The sequence below is a fragment of the Tauraco erythrolophus genome, chromosome 8, assembly GCF_009769465.1.
Source record: "Tauraco erythrolophus isolate bTauEry1 chromosome 8, bTauEry1.pri, whole genome shotgun sequence".
Classification (NCBI taxonomy): Eukaryota; Metazoa; Chordata; class Aves; order Musophagiformes; family Musophagidae; genus Tauraco; species Tauraco erythrolophus.
The window spans coordinates 936321-963412 of NC_141472.1; the positions used below are offsets into that span (position 1 = coordinate 936321).

Consider the following 27092-nt stretch of genomic DNA (forward strand, 5'->3'; position numbering starts at 1 on the left):
GGTCTGTTTAGCATTTTAAGAGAGGTTTAGCTCACGTGGGCTGTTCTACATGCGATGCTGGATGCACGTAGCAGTGGGGATGAAAACTATTGATGCAACAACAGTAATCCAATAGCGTCAGCTCTTAGAAAGGAGCTGAGCTGCTGTGGAATATCGGAGAGGGAAGGAAAAGGCATTGACCTACTCGTTCGGTGGTGTCTGTTGTCCTCTTTCTGTTCAGCCCACGTCGGTAGGCTTGCACGGCTTTTTAGAGGCTGGAATTTTGAAAGGTACGAAGGATACCTTAACCTTCTGTATCTCGCAGCGATTTTCCTCTCTATGGATCAGTCTTGTGTAGTTTATTAGTGGGAAGAATTACAGTTGCTTTAAGTGAGATGCTTGCAAACAAACAGTGGGAAGGAGCAAGGCTCTTGCGTGTTCATATGCATGGAGGGGGTTGCCAGTTAGACCGAGGACGATGTTGGCCGTCGATAAGCTGTGCAAGGATGTGTGTGTTACTGTTCTCCAACATCTGCTTCCGTGTGAGTGATCTGTGGGTGCGGGCTTGGGCAGAACATAGCTTCTAGTGAGCGTTTCAGAGGCCTGATGCATAGGAGGAAAATTGTCCATTGCTAGGAAAAATAAGGAATGTGTGTGGAAGTAGCATTGGAATTCAGACGGAAAAGTCAACAGTGGCAGATTTCTTGTCTCCTATATGACAGCAACCACACTGGAATTTAACAGGCCACAAATGTGTTGTCTTTTGGGCTGTTTTCTTAGTTTGTCATCCTTCTTTTAGTAAAGAAAGTTGTATAATGTGTGGCAAGGACAGCAAATTGACATCATCTGACCCGGATTCTGACAAATCCATGACATCTAGTTAACTCAGCCTTCATAAATTTGCAGTGTGCACTCTTTAATTTTTTGACACCTATTTACAGTATAACTTTTACTTTTGAAATGGTGTAAAGACTTTAAAGTGTGTACAGAACAGACCTGTGGCACGTGTTGTTTGCTGCTGTAAGAATATGGAAGCAACTATTTAATATCTAACTGATACTGTGGGTGTTGCTGAATGTATTTCCATTATAAATTCCACTTGTAGTATTATAGATATGGTATTTTAATAAAATTTAGCATTTTTGTGGAAAAATTAGCAAATGTGAGAGTTCTTGTAACAGAGTAGTACATTAGCATACATCGTGATGGTCATGTACTGCTGGTAGGAGTTTTAGAAACTTACAATAATGACTCTTTTGTTTTTTTTTCTTGGCTACCGTTTCTTTTTCAGGTATGTAAAACTTCACTGAGTTTCTCTCTTTTTTTCCCCTGTAGTTGCATGTGATGTTTGTTAACTCCTTTATTTCTCTCCCTACCTGAACTTAGTTTGGAAATACTATGAGAAAGTTACGTGTCTCAGCATATACGCAGCACTTTACATGTACTTATTAGAATTTTACTGTTGTGCAAAGTTGTTTCTGAGTATTAGAATAATCACCATCCAGTAGAAAGTATGCTGCCTAGAGTAACAGATGGTTGTAATGTTCTCTCGGATGTAGGTAATAGTGTGTTAGTTCACTTAAATGTACCGTATTTTAGAATTGAAGAGTAATCTGTTTATATGTAATTTTTCTCTCTTTTTATTACACTGCTTTCCCAGCAAGGACAAGTTTGGAAGGTTTGCAAAGCTTTTCACCTTCCCTTTGCCCGCTTGCCCGCTTTCAGAATCGGTCTCATACTCCATGACTTCTGTCTCTACAGTCCACAACTCGGTCATAGAAATCAATGTGGAAAGTTGTTAAACGAGCTGTCATTCGAGGTCACTGTGTTGCGTAGAAACGCCTAGCATGTAACTCAGTTTTGCATGAGACACAGAGCTCCTTTGCAAATCCCTGTGAGGACCATAAAATGAAATGAATGTTTGAGAGAAAAGAACAATTTGAGCACAAGTTTTGTCATGTAAGTAGTGCTGCTTTTAGTCCGTTTCTCCAAACTCAATGGAGTAGCATGGCTCGCTAGTGGGAGCTTAGCTGAGGAGGAGTAGTGTGTCTGACAGCATGCGCTGTAGCTGGCAAAAGTAGATGCTTTGTCAGTCCTTTGTCCACAGAAGCTGTTCTCCTGGTATGTCTGTGTCAGTTCTTGAAGAGACTTAGTTGTGACTTCTGTTCAAATCAAAATTTAATGCAATGTCTTGATTGCTGCTTTTAAAGCACAGCCTGTGCTACTATAGGAGTAAAGAAAAGGAGCAAAACTCGAGTTCTTAATCTAAGGAAATAGGATGCTTTAGGCAAGTACTGGTGGTTTTATTGTGGGATGGAAAATTGTCTTGAAGTTCATATTTAAAGAAAAATTAAATGCAGATTGCTGGTGGGGCTTTTAGTTTTGTTTCACAAAGGATAGTTGAATCATTTAATGTGCCCAGCACTGTCCTCCACGGATGATGACATGATTGAATTTTCTAACACTTTATTAACTCCAGATGAATACAACACTACCTCAAACCAGGAATAGCATTAAAAGGAAACCATTTTTTTTCTCCTTCTTTTAGGATTGAGTTTTTCCCCTCACTGCTGTTCTGCACTAACTGCTTTGATACTTCCATGCATCTTTTTCAGTAGAAGAGCATCTCTGTACTGTTTCCCATTGCATATTTCAGCTGTGACAGTCCCTGCACTTTGCCTTTCATTTTATCACCTGCTCACTAAAAACAAACAAAACAAAGAATCTTTCTAGTTTGTCTTCAGATTTGCAACTATCACTTAGCCTTAGCTTGTCGATTGTGTTTTTACTTCATTTTTATTGTATTTTTTTATAGGCATGCGGCGACCCCAAAGCCAAGCCATCCTATCTTATTGACAAAAACCTGGAATCTGCTGTCAAATTCATAGTCAGGAAGTTTCCAGCAGTAGAAACACGCAACAACAATGTAAGTAACTAAATGGCTATATGAGTATTTTTCTCAATACGCCTCAGCACTTGTTGCTCCAATCTGTGAGGGTTTTTTTGTACTCTTACAAAGCATCTGATGGTGACGGTTGCAGTTGCAATGTAGTTGTTGATTCAAATGTCTAACGGGATACTTCAGAAAGAACTATCTCCAAAGAGAGAATATTATACTGTAATTAATGGATTGGTTTTGTTAGGGTAGGACGTTTTCTGGTGTTTTTTCCCTGCTCTCTCCTGTACCATTTCAAAGAATTGTAAATGGGAAATAATCCTTGAAAGAATCATGCCTTGCTTGGATAGCAGAAATTCTCAGTGACCAGACAGATTGCAGAAGATGGAAGTCGTGTAACTTCGTGGTGAGACCTGACCAGCAGATCAATAAAAGGCACCTGACTGCGAAGTGGGAGAACGTGTTTGTACCGTACACGTGCCCTCGCCTGTGGGGTTGGTCCCCGTGGGAATAAAGAATGCTTCAGTACGCACTGACAAACCTTGTGAGGTACAAAAATACATATCCCAAGGAAATAGAGTTGTTTCTGCTTCAGATGTGGCGAGTTCAGTTGCAGTAGGAAATTGTTTTTCACCCTTCTGATGATCCAGTACTGTGGAGTTTGACTTTGTAGCCTTTTAGAGATAATTAAGATTACTAGATTGCAGGCAGGCTTGTTTGCAGGCAATGTACACTTGTTTCTCTGTTTCATTTGGAAGTCAAGGGAAAGATTTTTGGTTTACCTGCGTGTATTTCTTTCCAAAGGTGGAAAGTGGAGGTAGGTGTTGGGTTTGCATGTTCCCTGCATGCAGCTACTTGCATGTGTGCTTGAGAGGTTTAGGCTTGCTTTAAGCATTCCGATTTCTGCAGGATGGTAGTGGTAATAGCGGTAGGAATAATCAGTTTCCTTTACAGTGCTGTCTAGAATTTCTATGTAATGTCCCTAGTAATACCAATGGCGAAAAAAAATCAGAAAAGCTTTCCCTTATAGAGGAAGCTGTTTCAGTAATGATGTGCTTTCTCACTTAAAACTTGTACATGTTTTGTACTGTTTAACAGTGCTCATCTTTGTGTTGAATTTGGTTGTGTTAGTAACAAGTACAGCAATTTTTTTATGACATTTGTGTAAAAATAATAAACCCTTCAACCATGTTTGGTAAATGCTTCCATATTCTCTAAACTTCAGTGGCAGATCTACTATTAAAAGTAAAAGATTATGTACGTAGAATTTGCTTAGTACAGTTACATCCATGCTCTATATGTCTTCCGGTGGTTGACTGAATTTGGAGCTTAACTAATGACAGATGTTTAAGGATTTGGTGCTTTGAAGTTTATGGAAAAAGATCAAAGCTAACTTGATGTATTTTGACAATCACAGTTTCTAAAATAGGACACGCTCATAATGTTTTGTCATGTCCTTGTGTTTATTTACCACGAGCCAGCCAGGCCTGTGTGTATTAAGCACAGCTACCAAAAGCCAGCCCTCTCTGTGTGAGCACAGTTTAAAGCAGGGATTTTGAGTTCTGGCAGTAGGCAGCTGGGGTTTCCATCCCTCCCTGCGGCCAGAGCTGAGGGCAGTTGGCTTGTCGTAGTGATTTCCCACAGAGTGGTGTATCTCCCAAAAGAAACCTCTACCCGTAAGAGATGCCTAATGAGTAAAAGCCAAGTCACCTGCAGAAAAAGTTCTAGTTTGATGTAAGATAAATTTTTGTTTGTAAACCTTAGTTCAGAAGGGTGTAAGTAGCTAGCTCCTGGTTGGGAAGATGTTGCCCTCCTTGCTCTGCCTTTGTCTTCCTCCTGCCCCTGGCCAACAGCCAGCACGCTGTGTATTAGGACGGCACACCAGTGAGTCCCTTCAAGTAGGGAAATGGGTGGTCAGAGTTTTAAAAGGGCAAGAGGCGTGTTGGAACGAGGACGTGTCGATTAGTGAAACACTACAAAGGATGATTGCAGGGGAAATAGTTAAACCTGTGCTTCCTCCTTGCAGTGAAAATTCCAGAACAGCCTTTCAGGGAGCCGTTTGGGATTTCGTGTGTTCAGCTGCAGCGGTTGCCATAGCTTGGCATCGTGCATCCGTGCAGTTAGTCATACCTCTTGACACGGCAGTAGGTGGTGGTGCCGAACAAGCCTGCATTCAGGGAGGGAAGCAGCGGTGCCTGCTTTTTGTGGTTTTTGACCTATTCTTAGCTGCCAGTTTGCTGTTCTCAGGTGCCATCGTTCACAGCAGTTTGTGTCTCAGAGGTGAACAGCACGTTTCATCGAAGAGTGTGAGCAGTCTTTGCTGTAAACAGATAGGTACCCTGCATTTTTAGTCTTTCAAAACATCATTCTGTTATGTTTGCTGTTGATAGCTTTTACATCTCGATTCATGAAAAACACAGCTCCTGGGTTTGTTCCTCCGTCAGCGCTCGGTGTGCTGAGTCAGACTGGAGTGATGTCTGACCACGGCTCATTTTCAGTGTTGTAGCAAGAGCGAAGGTTTCTGAGCAGTTCAAACAAAAACGAAACGCCAGGTGAGTCCTCGCTGACCAGGCTGAAACATGAAACGGAGTAGTTCATCTTCCGAAGGATCGATTGTGGACAGCTCTGCACCTCACCAGCTCACAACTCCCTCTTTCCCGTTGTCGGGGGGCAGTCCCTGTGGTCTTACACTTGCCCTTTCTTCTCCAGTCACCATCTTGAGCCGCAGAACCTGGAGAACGTGCAGTTTGGAGATGGAGCTCTTAAATCCCCTGTTAGTGGTGATGGCCAGCGACGTGGTATTGGGTAGTAGTGTCCGAAATACCTGCAAAGGAGGGAATGTGTGTAAACATTTGAAGCATTGACAAAGTGAGAAACAAACCTTTGAGAGTCCTACTTGAAAAAGAAACTATGTAACAATAAAAATATCCATCTTCTGTGTTTGGGAAACCTTAATGTTTATATTTATTTTAAATTGACTAAAGCTTTGTTTTGAAAAAGCCTTCTAAATTGGAGAAGCCTTCCAAAAAACTGTATAGCACCATCCTTCTTGGTCAGACCGGTGATCTGATTGTGCTAGTATTGACTCAGAGTAACATTTATTTTCACTGAATTTACTTGACTAGCTTCAGAAGAAAAGTTCCAAAGTAAGGAATGCAGAAAAAATCTGATTTTTCTGAGGGTTTTTTTTTTTTTTAGACCTCATCCTCTGATAAGGCAAACAGGCAACGTTGTCACTACAGGGAAATCAAAAGAGAATGTACTGAGCCCTGACAAAATGTAGTAGGACCTAAAAATTGCTCTTTTCTTCAGTCAAGTGCGAACATTTAATGCCACTGTAAGACCAAAATAAAATACTTGACAATGGGGAACTGGAGATGGAAGGAGAAAATACATAGGTTTTCTGTAGATTGTGGGTAGAGTCTGAAAAATGTGCTGCCTGCACAGGTGAAGCTGTGTGTGTTTGTGTGATGGAGCTGGCCTCCTTTCTACTTTCCAGAACACCACATATGGGAAGCCGTGAGGATATCTGCCTTCTTTCTTGAACGTATGTTTTCTTTTACTCAGATTGCTCCTCAGCATCTTCCCGGGCAGAAAAACTTCCCATGTTTTTAAATGCCTGCAGGAGAAGTTGGGGCTTAGTCACTGCTCAGCAGTAAGCAGAGGGGTGAAACATTACTCAGGAGTCCCCAAGTGTGTGCTTAGTGGGAGAAACGCCCGTGTGTTCCAGATGCTGCTCACCTTCATCTTCTAGTAGCTGTTTTCTCAATATTGTTCGTATCAGTTCCGTTGTGTTTTGTGTTGGCTACACGTTCAGTGCCTTAGGAGGAAGTATTTTGGGGGTTATTGACCTGATTTAACCGTAAGAATTCTCTGCTGTGTTGTGTCGTTGGGGAATAGAATTAAGATCACGCGAGAGTAGAGTAGAAGCAGTGTGAGCGTTCCCAGCCTGCCTGGGTTAGGATGTGTAGGTGTGAATTAGTTCACTTTCCGTTATATTTACTCTTTCTTCACGGGTGTGTTGGCTTTTTCCTTTTAGGCCCCGGTACGTATGTTTGGGCTGCTTACTGTGTCTTGGGCAGTTGCACTTCCACGACCTGGTTGCACAGCAGATGAGCTGAGTGTGGGAGAGGCGGCATGGGCACAGCGTGGCTGGGCCTCTTTGGCCATAGCTTGTGACAAAACGTTAATGCATGTGGTTATCAAACGCTTGCTTCTGTAACAAAGTTATTGAAATACACATTTCATAACCAATCTTGATTTTTAATTTGATCGGTGCTTCCAATAATTAGTCGTTTTCAAAACACTGCGCTAAATACAAGTGATTATTTCCCTTTCAATGTACTCCTTTCAGCACCTGCAAGGGATACACTGCCTAAAGGAAATGTCATTTGTTTGCTTGCTTGTTTCTAATGAAGCTTTTAATATTGCAATTTGCACAGTGTTAGTGGAGATAATTTAGAAATTATCTTCTGAGGAGCAATAACTTCGGGGTCTCAGCTGTGCTGTCTTATGATAATCCTTTTTCACTAAGAAACAGTTACTTATTTTTCAGGAAATTATATAGTAATTAACACCTATGGCAGCTGGTTTCTTAAGAGTAACTTAAGTAGCTTAAATCTCCAAATTCAATAAACTTCAATATTTTTCTCCAGCTTTCTGGAGTACTGGATCTCTTGTATGGGAGACTTGCTTTTGCAGGTAACTTACTGCTTGCTTAAGCAATAAAAACCCAGCTCCCAGTATTCCACCACAAAACTAACTGGCCTCCTGGCCACAAAGACTAAAATCCTTTCCAGGTAAAAAGATTCTTGCACGCTGCCAGTTCAACTGTGCTCCTGCTCAAGGGACTTGCAGTGCTAAAGGGACTATTTTTTTAGTTTTTGGGGCTTCCCCCTGCATGGGTAGAGCCAGGCGATGAGTAACTAGTCTCTACTCAGCTTTGTATGAGCAATTGAGGTTTCCTATGCGTGAGAATAGGATCTAGTAGTGACAGTTTGTTTCAGAAGAAACTGCAAAATATGTGCAACAAATAAAATTTTATCTCCATTTTTACTAAAAATCATTCAGAATTGAAATTGCTCTGCTAATGCTCCGATACAACCATACCTACTGTTCTGAGTTTGTACACGGTAGCGTGTCTGGTGTCTTCAGTTGGTGCCTGCATAAGACTGACTTCACAGCTTAAAATTACTTAAGCTATAATACAGTCAGAGAATAGTATGTCAAATTGTTCAGCCCAACAGCCGTCTGAAATTGAGTGGTTTTTTCACAGCGATTCCAAAAGGTAATGTGAAATCTTGAAACCTCTTTGAAGTGTTTCACCAAACAGAGCTGTCCTAATGTAACATAACTTTTTTCGTCATCATAAGCACAATCAGCAGTGATGTTTATATTCATATAACCCTTGATTGTGCATGAATTTGGGATGGAGTAGCATCCAAATAATAAGTCATTATAGTATGCTGCTGTGAGTCAAACTGGTGCATACGGGTCACTTGCCAAGGTAAACCAAAGTAGTCATGTGCTCCATCTTCTTGCTTAATAGTGTGTGTAATACTTGCAAAGGAGTGAGTGTGTGTAGTACCTAACCTGTTTGCTTCATCCCTTAAAACTGAAATCCTCTTTTGATTTCATGACTGACAACTTAAGAGCTTGGCCAATAAAACACAAAGAAACAAAAAAGGCATCATTAGTACCTTAACTAGTTTTAGTTGCGCAGCATTACTGAGATGGTATTCCAAAATTAGTGTTCCTACACTTTAAATGAATAGTTCTGTCATGATTTCATGACATAAAAGTCAGTATACAGGCAGCTGGAGACGTGTGTCTGAAACATTTTTATCTATAGAATAGCACAGACGACACTTTATTCTGTAAATTGTTGCCTCAGAGGTCTCAAGACCTGTGGCCAAAGCTTGTATGGTGTGATAATATGTAATAAGCCTAATGTAGGAATTACTGTATGAATTTATGTAAAAGAAAGTGAGAGACCAGGAAAACTGCCCCACAGGAGTGACGGGTAGATCTGTTTGTAAAGAGGAGCCTCACTGCTGCAGTTGTTTGCCATCACCACTAGTGTGGTCAGCCCTGGGGACAGTTGCAGTGGTAGAGGGTGTTTCCTTTTCAAGAGAGTGAGCTTAGTGCTAGAAACTTAAAACAAAATAAAAATAGATCTTGCGGTAGAAATACGTTCTTTAGTAAACACGTTAAATATTCTATTACATCTTTTTATATGCAGCATGTCACTTCAGAGGCTGCTTTTAATTGGAAATAAGAAAACCAAGGACACGTCCGTCATTCTGCAGTTAGCGTACAGAATTTAAAACTCATTTTCTTCATTTGGTTAGATCCTTCTCTTTCTCCCCCCACTGTTCTGCTATGGATTTTTTAGACATAGAACTTTGTTCAGATAAGTTGAGTTTTTAAAAACTTCATCTAAAGACTCTACAGGTGGCAAGCATAGTGAGGACAATAAATGACAGTATGAGCACTGACAGTGATTATTTGCCCCTAGCCCCAGGATTTTAACTTTCAGAATTTCTAATACTGCTTTTTGGGGCTTATATTCCAGCTAGTAAGTTAAAGTTGATGGTGTTTTCTCTGAGGACATGGTAATATCTATGGTGTCAGTTTGTAGAAAACAAATATGTGTGTTTAATGATCGTACTCACAGGAAAGCATCACACTGATATAAGGAGGAGAAAATTCCACTGCCTATTCCTGAATCATGACGTTTATTCACATACTGCTGCTACCAGTCAAATAAATATGATAAAGTAATTACAGAACTACAGTTATCCTCTGGTTTTCCACACATAAAACTCTCTGAACAGCCTTTTCTAGTTGTCTCCTATTTTTCCTGTGCCCTCCCATTAAATTTGTGTTTATTCACATTGGTAACATGTCAGTGTCTGTGTCGTTACTGTCTTGTGTCTGAGCCGTTGGGTTCATGTAAGCTTTAAGTGAGGCTGTCTTGCACTTTCTGGTTTGTTTTTCGCTTCTTTTAATGTGCTTTCTCTGTATCCATTGTCAGTTGGGTAAAGATTTTGTGAGGTTTAATATGAAGAAGGAAAGGCACAAGACAACTTGATAAAAATCAGTTCCTTCTCTTTTAGATAACGTACTTGACAAAGTGTCAGCTTCACTCTCTGGTGTTTAAAATCCTGGTTTATAAATAATACTGAAATATGATCGGTGATGTGGTATTTTGTTAATAGCCAAATAATAGCTGTTGTTAATAGCCAAAATAAATTTTTTCGGAGAAATTACTTCAATTTTTTTTTGATCTTGCTATATTATGCTAAAATTTCTTCTTACATATCTTTAATACACCTCATTCAACAAAAATACTGTTGTCCTTGTTGGTATAATTTGTACTTCAAATTCTTTAAGAATAAATAAGACACTTATGTCTAACCAGTCAACAAGGCATGGTTAGTTATAGTGAAAATAATTTTTTTGATGTTAGTAATGTTTTAGGAGTTATTTCTTCAGCTTATCCTATTTTAAAACTTTTGTTGAATATTGGAAGCAGAAATGTTTGCTGATAGATGGAATTGCAGGCTAAGGAAAAAAGCCTCAAACCAAATACAAAATGATATAGCACCAGCTATTTCTAAACAGCTGTTAGGAAATTAGTAATGGAAAGTTTTGTTGCAGTGGGTGTGGAAAGAGCTACACCCACATTCCTGAGTGATAAAAATGCAAATAAACATCCAAGACCCTACTTGCTGTAAGCTGCACTTTAACTGATCAGGCTGTGCTGGATGAGTTGAGGTGTTTGCACCATAATGGTTTGACAGTGATTACAGTTCATGCATTGTTTTACTTTGATATTAATGTTTTAAATAAAAGTTTGCTGACACCTTCAACACTCAGAGTTCAAAGAATGATCACCTTAAGTATGTACCAAAATTTTAGCATCACTTAAGTAGAGATGTTTCTTGGAATACAAGTAGCGAGCTAATAGCAGTGATTCCTTGGTTGAGTGTGATGAACACCTCCTTGTATTCTCTTATTTAATGTACAGCTTTGCAGAGTTTCTGAAAAAAGATTTATTTCTTTTGCAAGCGTAGTTCCCAGCACTGTCTCCCTTTTTGCAGTATCTCCCCACTTCACGTGTTGTGGCCCAGAAGGGTTGTGGCTTTGAAATTCTGTCCTCTGGAAGTGGGTGCTGGGTTGCTATTTGTTATACCAAACGTAGGTGGTGTCTACAACAAGCTGTAATCTTGCTAGTCTCCCTTAGCGTTGCACCTTGTTGAGCCTGAGTTAGGGTTGCAGTAAAGCGTATGTGCAGTTGTAATGCAAGTTTTGGTTTCCTTGCCTTTCTGCACTAGAATTATCCTTATTTCTGAACAATAGCATGTGGTGCGTTCCTGAAAAATCCCGAAACAACTCCTCAGATTGATCCAGTTCACACTTGCGTTGGTTTAAGCTAGTGAAGGTTAAACCCAAGCATCTGAGGCGACAAACCTTCGTCGTGTGAGAACTGTTGGCTGGCAGAGCACCCCTGAAAGCAGAAAGCCCTCTTTCCTCTGGGGAGCTCCCGACGGTAGGCGCAGGTTGGCCCGAAGGTGTTGCGGAGCTGCGCAGGCCGGCGGGAGCGCCGGGCTCCACGCGCGGTCATGCTGGATGCGTCGCCTTTCGGCTTGAAGGTGTGCACTGGGAAAGCTCGTGGCACATCCGTGCTGAGGGTCAAAACACAACTCACAGGACTTGCATTTCAAAACAGATTTTGTACTGCAGCAGTCTAAATGGAAATACCCTGTTTCCTGGTGCGTGAGATGATCAGGAGAAGTTACGGGATAAGTGCATGTGCTTGCACCCATTTTGCATTCAAGTCCCAGCCGATGGCTGTGTGGAAAGCTTAAACGTCACGTAGTGCAGGCATTCAAAGTTGGACCTTCAAGTAAATTCTTTTGCTCTGGTTTAAGAGTAGGCAGGAGTGGTTTATCATGTAGCTATTCCAGTTTGCTCGTAACTCTGTGTGTCCCTGTCTTCCTTGGCTATAATTGAGGTCTTATGGCTTAAGACTTCTGAAAATCATAATTTCTTCTAAAAATCCGTCCCTAAAACTTCAGAGGAAAGAAGCAAAAATTACCTTAGATATGATGTAGTGGTCCAGGCAGCCTATTTTTTGTACTTAGAGGAATTTTAGTGCTTCCCATAAAACTGAGAACCTGGAGCACAGCTTCATGAAGAGTGGGAGATGAAGAAGTGTATTCAGTTCTCACCTCTGACATGAAAATAAGATAATCGATTTGAAACAATTCATTTAATCTTTCTTATAATTGATTGCTCTTGCTGAGAAGAAAATCCTATTTAACTTGATCAGTCTTCAATTTAAAATCCTGCAGCTTTTTGGAGGGCACTTTTTCATATTGAGTGTTATGACCGCTTTAACTCACCTCAACTCATGGATCAGGAAGGAGACTTAATTAGGAGCTGGATATTCCCAGTTAAGTAATTGGATTCCTGCAGTGCTGTGAGACTGTCATACATAGATAAACAGAATGACTGTTAAGTAACCGCTGCTTTTTTGTGTGTTCTTAATTGTAATTAAGTGGTCTGATTGGTTCCTCCAGAAAACTTTGAAAAACACAGTAATTAAATAATATTTCATTATGTGTTTAAAAAAAAAAATCCATGTGAACTATTTTATACCTTTGTATTCACGTTTGCCTTTTCCATTTTATCCACCAGTGTCTAATGCTAGTGTTTTGCTTCTTTTTTGTTTCTTTATTTTGTTGCTTTTGTTTGAATGTATTATTGTGTTTATATGGGACTGGTCAAAGAACCGTTACTGTATTTTATGTTTGTATCTACATTTTATTTTGCATGCTTAACGTGGCTTTGCCTGGATATTCTTTTTGGTAAGTTCAGAATTTAAAAGCATAATGTTTTTCTGTAGTAAAGTTTGTAACCTGCCACCTTCTTTTCTCCCACCTGGAGTAACGTCATGTTTTTTTTGTCATGCTGATTCGTGCTCACTACTGTTCTGCTTTTGCTAATTAGACATACGATAACACCGTTTTCTTAACTACCATTTGCATCTCTAGCTGAGCTAAACAATATGACCTTGGTACTAATGTGTACTAATTTGACTTTTATCTTCCAAGTATAGTCGGCAGCTGTTAAAACGATCAGTTTCAGAACTCTGTGTGTTTGAGACACGCAGGCTTAGAAAACCATGTGAAGGCTGCTTTGCGTGGCCTGGTGGTTACTCTGCACTTCACAGGCATTATTCGTCAGCAGTTTGCTCAACATCTTCTAAGAACAGTGTGCATGTTTATCTTTCTCTTTTAGCAACAGCTTGCTCAGCTCCAGAAGGAAAAATCTGAGATCCTGAAGAACCTGGCATTATACTACTTCACGTTTGTTGATGTTATGGAATTTAAGGTAAGGTATTGCAAATGTGTCAGTTGTTCTGTCACATCAGGGTGCTGTCTTTTTACTTAAGAAATTACACTGTTTCATGAAATAGCTGAACTTGTAGCTCTATTCTTTAAAAAAAAAAAAAATCAGTCTCTATCACTAAGCAGAGTAAAGTGATTTACTTACATCTTTTTAAACTAAAATTATTCCTTTGTTTTTCAAGGACCATGTTTGTGAGCTGCTGAACACTATTGATGTTTGCCAAGTCTTCTTTGATATTGTAAGTTTCTGGGTTTAAACTTTCAAATGCCACCTAAAAATGATTCTAATCAGAGTCCTGTGTGGAGGATTAGAAGGATTCGTTTATGTTTGCACAAGAAACCTGACATCTCTAATTATAAACGCAAGAGAAATAAAAAACAGTAATCTTCAGATCTCTAATATTTATAAATAGCTTGAAATTAGAAGATGGACCATTTTAAACAGGCGACTTATGGACAGTAGTAACAGTGTTGTCCATTACCAGACAAGCAAATATTTCTGTGATTTTTACTTTATTGTATATGTAAGTTTATTCTGAGAAGTGTCACCTACACGCTTACACCACGTACGCTCACAAAACAGGAATATTACTGGTGTCCAACCAAGAGAAACGTGAGGAGTTCACTTCTGGTGTTGGCTAAAGCAAGTACAAAAGCAGCTAAGTATTACATTGAAAACAAACAAAAAACCCCAAACCAACCAACAAACAACAACAACAAAAAACCAACACCGCCACCAACAAAACCCACCAAACACCAAAAAACCTCAAACGCCTTTCCCTTTTGGTTTCAGCTTTCTTTTCTAGTGTTCATAATGTCACTTGGCTAGTTTTAGTCATTATTCTAAATCTTGGCTGACTCAGTTTCATACTGTGAAAGAGGAGCAGGTACATATCCTATGGAATGATGTTACCAGGCCAGTGGGATACGTGCTAGCTTTTTACACTCAAGAGTCCTATTAAAATACAATTTATGGGCCAAAGCACTTGGTGGCTGCTTAGTACCAAGAGTTCCTTTCTGTCAGCTAAGCTGTGATGCTTGAGCCTGGACAGATTTATTTGTGTACTTGCTTTCACGAATACAAACAGTTCTGGAGGTTTGGGTGAATAAGTTGAAGTCTGCATGCGACCAGAACAAAAACTTTGATTAAGACAGTCCATTGTACTTAAAAAATGCTGAAAATTGATGGAAAGTTTAGGAAGTAGTTTTCTGCTTGTTTCTGGAAATTTTAGAGCGATAATTTACTGTGTTTTATCTCTAGACTGTAAACTTCGATTTAACGAAGAACTACCTAGATTTGATTATAACCTACACAACTCTAATGATCCTGCTGTCTCGAATTGAAGAAAGGAAGGCTATCATTGGATTGTACAACTATGCCCATGAAATGACACATGGAGCAAGGTAAAAAGCTGTGGTGGAAGAAATGTGTGTTGTTGTAATGGTAATAGTAACAACTGCACCTGAGTGAATTGTTTGTTATTGCTTTTAGTGACAGAGAATATCCACGCCTTGGCCAGATGATTGTGGATTATGAAAATCCTTTAAAGAAAATGATGGAGGAATTTGTACCTCACAGTAAAGTATGTAACTACTTTTCACAGGCACACAGTAACCTTAACTGAGAGAAGCAGGGATAAGAAAGTAAATATGCAAGAGCTTGTCTTGTCAGAGGCCATTAGGTATAAATTGTACAGGAGATTTTATGTATAATAGATGTCTGGGGCTGGGGATTGATATCCTATTAAATAACAGAACCTGTGGAAACACAGGAATGCCAAGACCTATTGGTAAGGTTCCGTTTTATTGGCTAAGGATTAGAAATTTCTTAAAAACCAGTTGTGGATCATCTGAGAATAGCTACATCTGTGTTCTGTTTTGGTTTGTAGCTTGACATTAACGTCCTAATGCTGCTGTGAAACTGGGTTTTTCTGGTTTACCATCCTAGATGAATGTGGTTTTCTACTTTGCAACCTGAGGGTTTTTGCTTTGGATTGTCCTTAAACTGAGGATGCTGGAAATCACCACTGCCTCTATAATAACAGCTTCCATCTTCAAAAGCTGACATTGTGTACCCCGCTCGGTTGACTTTGCTCCATTAAATGAACCCAATTCCTTAAGCTCTTTCCGTACTTTAAATGTTTTTAAGCTTACATTCTTACACGGCTGGTTGTGCTGCAGTTCTGGGAAGATTTCTCTAGGCTGCTGTATTTTGAGATGAGAATACCTTGGAAAAGTGACAGAAGCCTCAAGAAAGTCAATGTAGATCCTGTTTATCACTTCCCATTTATCCACTAGGCCTGCTGCCCTGTCAAAGGAAATCAGATTTGTTTGATCGGTACTGGCCAAATGTGATTTATAAAGGTGTTACTTTCTAGGTGCTTGCAAATTGATTGCCTGACAACTCAGTTTGGAATCTTTGGCAGGAGTTTAACTTAAATACTAAGTTACTGCCTAAAGTATTTAAGGTTTGGGGTTTGTTTTTTTTCCTGTTTTAAAGTCTAGGTTGTGATTGTGTTTTACTTCTCTAGTCCTCTTGAGATTTTTCTTAATTTCCTTAATTTTTTTAAGATAGTCACTAGAAGTTCAGAGAGTTTCCCAGCTACTTCTCTAAGTGCTATGAAATGAAATAGTTTTGAATACTTTCCAGTGATCTAAATAATCTGTAATCTTATTTTTGTTATACTTTCCTCTGCATGATTCCTGTCTTGTTGAGGCTTATTTAGCTAAGGATCTCATTTGCAATTAATCTCTCCTTGTGCATGTTTTAGCAAAGATACTTCACTTTTCAGTATCACCTTTTTTCATGCTCTTGTATTTAATAGTGGACCAATCCTTTCCCTTGAAATGTTTTGGAAAGCCATTTTTCAGTTCCATTTTTGCTCTTCTGCTTGTTCTGTGCTAGAGGTATAAATTGGGGTCAGGGATCCCTTCAGGCACCGTGCTATAGAAACACATACTTAAGTTACACTCATGGAACTGCACACTGAAGTTGTCCTTCCATCAGCTCACTACTTTGCAGTAAACCTGACAGTTGTTTAGTCCTTGAAATTAGCTTCAACAATTTTTTTTTTCCTGAATGACCTTCTCTTCTGGCAGAATGTTTAGACTTGGCACTCTGGGATTCATACAAGCACTATTATTGATGTAAAAAACAAGGCAAAAATGTAGGACCATACTCAGATAAGCTTAATCTGCTATAAAGATGCTCCTGTAGACAGCATCTGCTCAAAATAATTATAATTTGCTAGCAAAGAGGGAAGGACATGCTAAATGAAGTGGCGGGGAAGAGAATAACACAATAATTGGGATGCTTGAATAAATAATGAACAACTTTCAGCTGTACGTGACACATTTGTTGTCCTCTACTGATTTTTTTCATGTCCTCTAATTCTGAACTCAGAATTTTTAAACTGTAATGTTAAAAGAAAGATAGATAAAATCCTCCTGCTTCTCTTCATCCTTCCCTTAGCCTGGAATAGACTTTTATATGTGAAGTAAACTAGATGCAGTGGGTTTTACCCTCAAGTTTAATTTCATGACTAGTTCTGTAAAATGTTTTGATTATCATTAGCAATAATGCTGAGGAAACAGCACTGCTGATAAAACAGTACTTAGTGTCTCTTGTGCTTCGAGTATGGCAGTGTCAATGCAGTGTCTCGAGATGAGGTAAAGAACTTGGATATTTATCCAAGACTGAGCCTTGAGGACATCTTCAGACTGATCATTGGTCTCCTTTTTAGTCCCTTTCAGATGCTCTGATTTCACTCCAGATGGTCTATCCTCGAAGAAATCTCTCGGCTGACCAGTGGAGAAACGCACAACTACTGAGCCTCATCAGTGCCCCCAGTACAATGCTGAATCCTGCACAGTCTGACACAGTACGGCCTCTTAAGTTGCCTTATGTGACAAAGTTCAGCAAGCTTTTCCGTAAAATACTGTGGGGTGTTCCATTTGCTGCGTGACTGCCTTTATGTGGCTTTTAATCCGAGAAGTAAATAGGCTGGTTGGGAGAGCTGAGTGCTCGGGGAAAAGTTTTCTCGCATTAATTAAAGCTTCTGTTGCGTTAGCTCATGCCTTCATTTCCAGTATTTGATAATCAAAAGATGAAGGGAGGAAACGTTAACTTCTGCAGTGCAGAAGGAAGGAATTCTATGTACTTTCTCCAATATCTGTGGGCCAACAGACTGAAAATCAGGACGGATACGTCCTTTACAGTTTTTACTGTTTGCATTTGCTGCCTCAGTTGTGATAGGAATGGTCATCTTCCTGAAAAAGTGCAAGCATTAACAGCTCTCAAGTCATGATTGGCAGACATCAAGAGCCTTTTGTTCTTAAATATTCTTAATGTTTAAATTGTCCATATCCTTAAATAAATGTCTGTATCCTATGTTGGAGGATACGGAAGCTCGTTTAATGTCGAAACCCTCAGTTTCTACAGGGATGAAACAATGCCCTGTTAGTAATCAGCAGCAGTCTTGCATGATTCATCAGCATTCAAGGCTTTATTTGGCCCATATTTTTCTAAAAAGTACTTCTCATTAAATGTATCGTCTTTTATATAATCAGTTTGCTATAGATTACTGTTTTTTCAACAGATGCCATGTGAATACCTCTCTCTGGATGCAATGGAAAAATGGATCATTTGTGAGTAAAATATTCTGAAACAGCTCATGTTTGTATTAAAAAAAATAGTTAACATTTAAAAGACTACTTGTTTTTCCGTATGGTACAAAAGTTGTATTCAAATTAGATTTTAGAGAACTTGATTAAATCTCATCTGTATGTATCATAATTTTATATGCAGTGAAGTTCGAATTGAGCATATGCTGCTGGAGTAGAATGTCATCAATTTATTCCAGGCTTTGACTAGAAGTGAGGGCTTCAGTAATTCCGATGGAAATAGCTGAGTGGTGTCAGCATTAAGTAATTCATTTTAAAAAGGTGTTGCAAAAATACCTCCACTAGAACAGCGTGGGGTATTTTTTATATGTAAAACAATGTTATCCATTTAACAGTCTATTAATGAACTATTTAAGAGAAAATGCATAATAATCTCACTGTTCTCTTCCTGTCTTTGTGCATCTGGTTGGTGACATACATCAATGTGAACTTTTGAAGTTGGATTTATTTTGTGCCATGGAATCCTGAATAGTGATGCTACAGCTTTGAACCTTTGGAAACTTGCACTTCAAAGCAGCTCTTGCTTGGCTCTGTTTCGAGATGAAGTATTCCATATTCACAAAGCTGCAGAAGACTTGTTTGTAAACATAAGAGGGTCAGTTTTTTTTCTCTTTATCCTTTCAGAACCTCTAAAAATGTATAATTTCTGGAAGAACAGTTTTGAAAATGTTACTTCAACTTCGTGTAAGTTTTGCTTAAGGATAGTCAGTGCACGGACATTTTTGCTTGGTATCTTGGTTGTTTCTTTAATGCGTAACTTTCAGATGCCTGATTTCATAACCATCATGCCTTTTTTAATCTCGATTCTGAAAAAGTCTGGTGAGTCACTCTCTAAAATGGCAAAAGTTGAAATTAATGATCTTGCCCACAAATCTTAATCTAGTGAAGAGAAACGATGTCATGAATGTAGAGTTTGCTGGAAAAATTGTATCCATCTGCCGCTGTTTCTGCAATATATCATATGAAACCTCAGACAGAAACAAAGTTGAGACCTCTACAAGCAAATACTCTCTTCAGTAGAGAGTGGGTTTGGTTTGGGTGTCTGGTTTTGGTGTTTAGCTCTGATCAGGGAAGCAAATCCTGCGTGAGGTTTTTGCTGTATGCTGCTTGTTCTGGCATTTCAGCTCCTCTCGAGTCCCACTCAGCTCCTGCTCGATTTTGCTACTGATGCCTCTTACCGTATGGGATTGTTTTTTATTTGCAGCTACAACAAGCGTATTAATGACATCAGAGAGTGCAAAGAAGCTGCTGTTTCACATGCGTAAGTGTCTTGCAAAGTTTTCCTGACAGATTTTAGTGTTGGTTTTCTTAAAGTTATAAAGAATGTATAAACAGCAGAATTAATAGCACATTTTCAGATGAGATCGTGTACTGATTGTTCTTTTAAGTCTGGACTTGCTTAATGCCGTTATCAATTTAACTTCTCGAGTTTTAGGTTATTTTTCAAATTTTCACAATGGAAGCATTTAGTTTGTTCTCCAATTTCTTTTTGTCTAATTACTTACTGTGAATGCAAACTAAACAGAAATGTTGTAGTGGAGTCAAGTTCACATCGCAGAGCAGGGGCAGAGAACTTGGTTTTTAAATCTAACCATGTTTCCGGAACGATGCATATGGTCGGTGTTGGTGACGGGGATGCCAATTTTAATTGAACCACAGTCTTTGAAATACTGAACTTTTGAAGTTGTTATGATATGAGCTTCCTATGCTTGGGCTTAAATGTTTGGAAAAATCCAATATGCTGTGGTTGGCACAGTGGATGATGTGTTGGTTTGTTCTTTTGATGCAGCGGTTCAATGCACAGAGAGAGACGCAAGTTTCTACGTTCTGCACTCAAAGAGCTGGCTACTGTCCTGTCGGATCAGCCAGGCCTCTTGGGTCCCAAGGTAATTATTGTTCTCTTGTTTTGCATTTATGCACTCCTACAGCGTGTTCCTCAGCAACACCGTGACATTTAGTTTGTTTGAAGGGGGGAAAAAACACCACGCTTTACTCTGAGAAAACCTACTTAGGGTTTAAAGTTCTTTGTTTTTAGACACTAGTTGCCTCTTAGTGTGCACAAGCTGTCCAGCTGGTGTGTGTATATATATATGTTTGTGATCAATTTTTTTTTTCAGGCACTTTTTGTATTTATGGCATTATCCTTTGCTCGTGATGAAATTATTTGGCTCCTTCGTCATGCAGATAATATGCCAAAGAAGAGCGCAGATGATTTCATAGATAAGTATGTTAATTTTTAGTGTGACACTATAAATATTTATGAGAATTTCACAGCCAAAATGCATTTGAAGGCAAGGGAATCTCAGTAGAGGAATGTGGAAGATTTGGGACTGTTCAGAAAGTCTTGACCGAGGACTATTGAACTTCCCCTCAAAACAGAAAACGGGAAGTATTGTATTAGACACTGGTGCACATCAGTGAAAATTCATTTTCTGCAGAAAATTTATTTATGAAATAAAAATATTTTCTAAAAGTTTTATGCTTTTTTATTTTGAATAAGCAAAAAAAAGCTTTATCATGTCTTCAGTGTTACTAATGCTGCATTGAACAAAGCAATGGTGGGAGGAGGAAACTATCAAAGAGCTTGGTTTGTTGATTTGCAGAATGTCTCCTGTGTTGTAGCAAAACTGTCTTATATCAGATGAGTTTTATTTATGTAATACAGCATTAGTGTCATAAACAGGAGGTAAAAATGAGAAATGGGATTATGAGATTTTAGGAATGTGGGTGGGCAGAAGGCCACTAGTTGTCTTTGAGTTCTTCTCAAGATTATTGAACACAAGATTGAACGGAAGGTCTGTGTATGGACTGCAGGAGCTCAAACAAGTGATGGGCTTGAGGCTATTGATACAGTTGGAGTAGCAAAACCTTGGGTTTTCTGCACTGGATTTAGGTGCTAGGGAGGGATGGAAGTCCCAGAGCCCTTCTGAAACAACCTGTGCAAGTATTTAACCCTCCTCAAGGTTTTAAAAAATTACAGAAAAGCAATTACTACAATTGTGTTTTTTCAGATTTTATCACTGAGAAAAACATTTTTTTGAGATTGAGCATTATAGGGGGGCTTCTTATCAAAAAAAAAAAAGTATTTATACAAACCTTTAAGGATTACTGTGATGGTATCCTGCTAGCTTATCTCCTGTTGAGTGGATTTTACCTTGCAGAGAAAATTACCGATGTAATCCCATTTTACAAAGTGAACAAATAGTTTCAGGCAGAAATTACCTATTAATAATAGTTTTAAAAGCAAGGTATAGTAGGAAATCCTCTTGAGAAGCATTCCACTGATACAAATTGGTTTTAATATTTTGAGTGTTTCGTATTTGTAAGCTTTTCCTCGTCATTTTGCCTAGGCACATAGCCGAGCTAATATTCTACATGGAGGAGCTCAGAGCACACGTGCGGAAGTACGGGCCCGTGATGCAGAGATACTACGTGCAGTATCTCTCTGGCTTCGATGCAGTGGTCTTAAATGAGCTTGTTCAGGTATGGCAAGACTGGGGGTTTGGGTTCTCAGATGCAAACTTGAAAAAGAGTCATTTTTGTCCAAAATGACTTTATGAAACGCATGCTGGTTTGTGGGTTTTGATGAATGAACGTCGTGGAATAAGACAAATTAACTTACTGTTTAATTCTGGGCTTGGGAGTTGTACTTCTGGTTGCTATATGAGTACTTGAATATTATTAAGCGATGTTATGTTTAGAGACAATGAAACAGGTACTGTCACTGAAGGAGCATTGTAGAAACTTTATTTTTTAGCCTGGCAAGGAAATAATAGGCTTTCTGAACTGTTTTGGCTTTATTCCCCAGTGACCAGTAGATGGAGCTCAAATTTTGTGACTAGGTCAGCTACTCAAATCTGACAAGTTTGCACTGCCAGATTTTTTTGTTGTGATCAAAAGTTAACACTTCAAGAAGTACATCAGTTACCAGAAGGTGGAACTTATGTGCTCTACTGTTTATTTACACAAACTATTTAAGCACCTTGAATACCAGTTTCTATCACTGTTTAAATTATTAAATGCAACCAAATCCTTTGGTTTACTCTCAGTAGCAAAATAACTGTGTTTGGGGCTTTTTAGTTTATAACTCTATACACTTACAAGTTAACAGATTTTTTTGGTGTGACAGAATTAAATATTTTTGACATTTGTCATTGATTCCTGGGAAATTATTTCCTAGATTTAGCGAATGACTTCTAAATACTGTACGAGTGACACAAGTGTTCTGTGTTTAGATAGGATAATCCTTAGGATCAAACTGAAATGAGGAAAAAAGTATTGGCTTGAGTTTTAGTTGTAATTAATTCATAACAGGTATCAAGCACAAGACTAGACGAATGTTTGAGTGATAATTTGGAGATTTTCAGCCTTTAGGTTAAAATGTCAGTCATAGCTGGAATTATGAGAAATTTCTGTATTGCATTATTTAATAGAAATGTGATTTTATCAGTTGCTGAAACTTCTTTTTCATGACCTTTTGCATTTTGTAAAATTTGAAAACTTAATAGTCCATCTTTCAGGTGGTATCAATCATTGCAGTCAAAGTCAGTAAAAAAAAACTGTTGAGAGAGGGTTTTGTGGGAAGGAAAGTGATGCTGATGTGGGATCCCATTATACCCTGCCATGGCCAGATTTTCTCTGCAGACAAATCAGGTGTCTGGAAAGGTCAGAAAAATGTTTGATGTCCATTTTGTAAGTGACTGCAGCCTGAAAATGTGTAGGCACACTTACTGACAGATTTTTCTGTTTCGAGCAGACGTTGGTTTGGGAGCAAGCTTTTCTAGCTATTTGTTGTCAACCAGTGAATTAAAAAGTGAAAGCTGTTAAATAGCACTATTTGAGATATTCCATTGATTAAGTTACCTTGTGTAAGTGTTTGTGCGTTTCGGAGTACAGCTGACAAATTGGGCATGGGTATTGATGTTGTTTCAAAAACCAAGTTTGAAATAATAGCAACAACATTTATTTTAGAATCTTTCAGTGTGCCCAGAGGATGAATCAATCATCATGTCCTCTTTTGTAAACACAATGACTTCACTAAGTGTGAAACAAGGTAAGTTTAAATGAACTTGGAAGAACGGTGGATTCCTCTAGAAAGCTTCATCACTGTTTTTGTGCAATCAGTAGAAGCAGATAACTTGCATAAACTGAATTTATTCCCCCATTTCTCTTTCGTTACGGTATCTACTTCTTCTTATGTGTTCCTTTTCCCAGGCAGCTCTATACAGGTAGAGCTTTTGAAGAATGCTTTTGGGAAGCAGTCCTACCTTTTCATTTAGAAAGCATGTTACGCATGTTTTCATCTAGATATTTTAATTCCTATTAGCTTGGCTGTGCTGGATTGAAATTCTTAGATAAAAGCATGAGTTTCAGTACCTGAGTAATTCTTGAGTACTTTGGGGGTTTTGTAGAAGGTCTGATATATAGTATATTTGAATTTCTAGCTGTTTTCCTAAAGGTTTTATGTTCTGTCTCTTTCCCTCATGCAGTTGAAGATGGAGAGGTGTTTGACTTCCGAGGAATGAGATTAGATTGGTTTAGATTGCAGGTAAGGCTTTGTAAACATGCGTGATGCTTTAGTAAGTTAAACCCAAAATGTTTAATAAAGTACTGCTGTTCTAGATTGTGCTCACACTGCAAATGGATAACCGGCTCTGGCTCTCTAAGAATAACCTACTCCTAAAATCCAACAAATACTCAAGCGGATAATTTGCTGCGTTTTGGTGTGCCTTTGTCTGCGTTGCATACGTTGTGCACATCGTGCTTTGGGGTGTTCGTAACAGTTGGGAAATAGAATGTGTTGAGGATGAGCAGTTTGGCTGTGCACTGTATGGGCTGGGAGTCAGCCTCCCCTGCCAAGGGAAGGTAGAGACTGTTCAGAGAGAAAATTTCAGTGAGATCACTTCTGTGCATTGCAATAATTGTATCTTCAATTGACTTCGTAAAGGAGGGTTTACTGTTCAGACCGTAAATCAGTTGTCTCAAGATGAGACAGAAATGTTGGGTTTATATTTTCAGTATGTACATTCTTTTTCTTAGTTTCTAAAACTTGATTGTTGAAGTGGGGGCTCACAAGTGTGCGTGTTTTGTCAATACATTTGTTCCACAGTTTATCTGTGAATCAGTGTCATATTCAGATGACATTTGGAGACTTCAGTTCAAGGCAGTTTGCTTTCCTTAAGCTATATTGGAAAGGTAAAATAGTCGATCCGTGTACATGTATCCAAGTACACAGATGTCCTATGCTTAGCATAATCAATATTCAACCTTTATATCGGGCAATAGAATTTGCAAAAAAGCAGCTGTAGATATAACATACAATTTTTGTTGTGTCTTTCCAGGCGTACACCAGTGTTTCTAAAGCTTCGCTCAGTCTTGCAGACCATAGAGAACTAGGAAAAATGATGAACACAATCATTTTCCACACAAAAATGGTAGATTCTTTGGTGGAGATGTTGGTTGAAACCTCAGATCTTTCTATATTTTGGTATGTTACTAAGCTGACTGTAGAAGCTTTTCATTATTTGTTTGGTTTGTCCTTGCAAATGTAATTTTTAAATAGCAAACTTTGTAGGAAGGTGGGCCAGTGGGAGAATCAATTAGAATTTCTGCTTTCCATTTGAATTAGTTTGATAAAGGTATTTCTGAAGATCTGTTGGAGAGGTTCTTCAAGAAGTCGCTTCGTTGATCTGGAGTCATTTGCAGATTCTTCCTTAATACGTTTTTGCAAAAGGTGCAAGTTTTTGCAGTGCCTGTGTGGCAAAACATTAGAATAAAAATATGGTGATGATATTGAGAGAGATTAAATATATATATATAAAATGCGTAAGAAGTGAATGCAGAAAACAAACTTCTTTGGAAGCATGATGCAATTTGAGATGTAAGTTACAACCACAAATCTGACACTAATAGCTTGTTTGATTTGTGTGAAATAGACTTTATTTGCAGCAAAATTATGTTTGTATTCCATTTAAACGTCTGTTTCTGATCAGTTTTTATAGTCGTGCTTTTGAGAAGATGTTTCAGCAGTGTTTGGAGCTTCCGTCTCAGTCAAGATACTCAATTGCATTCCCACTGCTTTGTACTCATTTTATGAGCTGCACCCATGAACTGTGCCCTGAAGAGGTAATTTTTAAATATATTGTCTTTGGTGTTTTCATTTCTTGTTTCACATGGAGAGGACTAGAGCTGAGCACTGCAAGAAGGTGTTTGTTAGAGCAATGTGAGATTGGAGGGAGGAGAGTGATAAAAAGGGAAATAAAACAAGTAGATGGCTTCATATGTGGTTCTTCACCTGTAGATCTCAAAACCATTTTCTGAAGTGAGAAAGCATGATTGTCTTTGCTTTAAGGAGATATCAAAGTACGCACGAAGGTTAGGTGACTTTTCTGGGCTCATTCAGGCTTAGCTAATAAATCCTATATAGCTATTAAAATATACAAGCAACAGTGTTTATTTCAAATGGTTTATAAGCTCATCGTTAGAAAAAAGAAATAGGAAGTTGGGTTGTATGGCTTGTTATAAATCCTGCTTCTTTGGTAAGATTAAAAAAAGAAATCCTAAGTGATATACAGTATAATGCAGTGTTTGTTTTCATCAGAAACGGGTAATGCAAGTCCTCTCTGCTTACAATTAGGCCTGAAAAAACAAAGTGTTGCTTGAAGAAATGGACGTTTTGTTGAAGGAGGTAGTTGGATTCTGTGGAAATTCTGGTTTTGTTGTAATGAAATAGATCTTTCAGTACGTTTCCTATATGCCAGTTGATTTTGGATTTACTCTGGAGGTTAACTTGGCCAATTTTGTGTAGTGCTCATGAAGCTGTATTTTCATTCTTAACAGTGCTCATCTGAAACAGTTAGAATAAGATCTATTGTAATGTGCACAATGTGGGGTTTTCTTATTTAAACTTTAAATCCTCTTCTGCTAAACTTCATCGCAGGATGTATCTATATCGTTATTTTCCCCGTGTGCTTTGCTTTAAACAGCTGCAAACACTATATATACTAGACAGCCACTAAAAAGTTTCCAGGAAAGCTTCCCTTCAGGACAAGAGATGCCTTTCAGAACAATTACAGTAACAGCAAGGAATCAGTAGCCAAAGCCCACTGTACACTAGTGACTGTGAATTCAGCTGCAGCAGCCACGTTTTGCCACAGCCAGCAGAACTTTGGATTCAGGATCCGAATTGTATGACTTGTTAACTGTTAGAATTTTGGAAAAATAACCTTCGCTGTACTGGGTACAATGCGTGCTAGTGTGGCTGTTAGTGAAGATGAGTGGTGAAAGGAGGATTTCACTGGGACAGAAGGCTCTGCTTCTGCAGATCCAGGGACGAAGGAACCGAATTCAGAGATTAATGCAGCAGAGCTTCACTATTGCCTTTTTCAGTGGTGTGAAAGTGTCACACTTTCACTGTGCTTTCTCTGTAGCTCGAGTTGCTTCCTCTTTTCCTCTTAGATTTGGTACTGGTACAAATTAATGAAGAGGAGATTCACAGGAGCCTTGGGTATTGCACGCTTTAAAGGAAATGTATTCCAAAACTAAACATGAAAACCTGCTTTTTAAAATTTGGTTTGCCTCCTTTTTCAGAAAATGTTTTGCAAAATATAGTAGGCAGGATATTTTTAATGATGATTTGCCGTTTTGACTTTGAATGTTTTATGGTTCGAGTTGCTTCAAAAAAAAAAAATCCTGGAGCTGAGACTATTAAGGATTAATGAACTTACTGTTTCCTGTACCTCAGTTCTGTGATTTATTGAATCATTGAGTGCAGTACAGTGTGTGTATGCTGTCCGAATATTGTAGGACTAACAGCAAACTGAAAATAAGACTTCCCTCTTATTTTTTTGCTCTTTCACAGCGGCATCATATTGGAGATCGTAGTCTTTCCTTGTGTAACATGTTCTTGGATGAAATGGCTAAGCAAGCTCGAAATCTTATCACAGACATTTGCACAGAACAGTGTACGCTGAGTGATCAGGTGAGTGTGATCGTGTCTGTTTAAATTCTCCTTTGAGATTTTTCTCCGTTCAACTTCCTGATATTTTTTTTTTTTTAATGGTCCTATTTTCTGTTCACATTCTTCCTCCTCCCCCTCCCTGCTGGTTTTGGGGAAG

General features: G+C 38.7%; 1 protein-coding gene across 5 annotated transcripts in view; it reads left to right on the forward strand.

Moving 5' to 3' along the window:
- NCKAP1 (NCK associated protein 1) overlaps positions 1-27092 on the forward strand; it is a 69778-nt gene that overhangs the window by 18840 nt on the left and 23846 nt on the right. For 2 of the 5 annotated variants that reach the window (XM_086615228.1, XM_086615225.1), the window contains 17 exons: positions 2795-2905; positions 13184-13276; positions 13476-13532; positions 14555-14697; positions 14786-14876; positions 17037-17174; positions 17892-17940; positions 18415-18571; positions 19181-19237; positions 19766-19862; positions 20094-20200; positions 21327-21459; positions 22948-23029; positions 23466-23524; positions 24318-24463; positions 24969-25101; positions 26837-26956. In XM_086615228.1, coding sequence (XP_086471354.1) covers positions 2795-2905; positions 13184-13276; positions 13476-13532; positions 14555-14697; positions 14786-14876; positions 17037-17174; positions 17892-17940; positions 18415-18571; positions 19181-19237; positions 19766-19862; positions 20094-20200; positions 21327-21459; positions 22948-23029; positions 23466-23524; positions 24318-24463; positions 24969-25101; positions 26837-26956 — 1773 coding nt within the window. Of the gene's footprint in view, positions 1-1639; positions 1658-2794; positions 2906-13183; positions 13277-13475; positions 13533-14554; positions 14698-14785; positions 14877-17036; positions 17175-17891; positions 17941-18414; positions 18572-19180; positions 19238-19765; positions 19863-20093; positions 20201-21326; positions 21460-22947; positions 23030-23465; positions 23525-24317; positions 24464-24968; positions 25102-26836; positions 26957-27092 lie in introns of all 5 variants that reach the window. The other 3 variants (XM_086615227.1, XM_086615229.1, XM_086615226.1) reach the window with 3 other exon arrangements.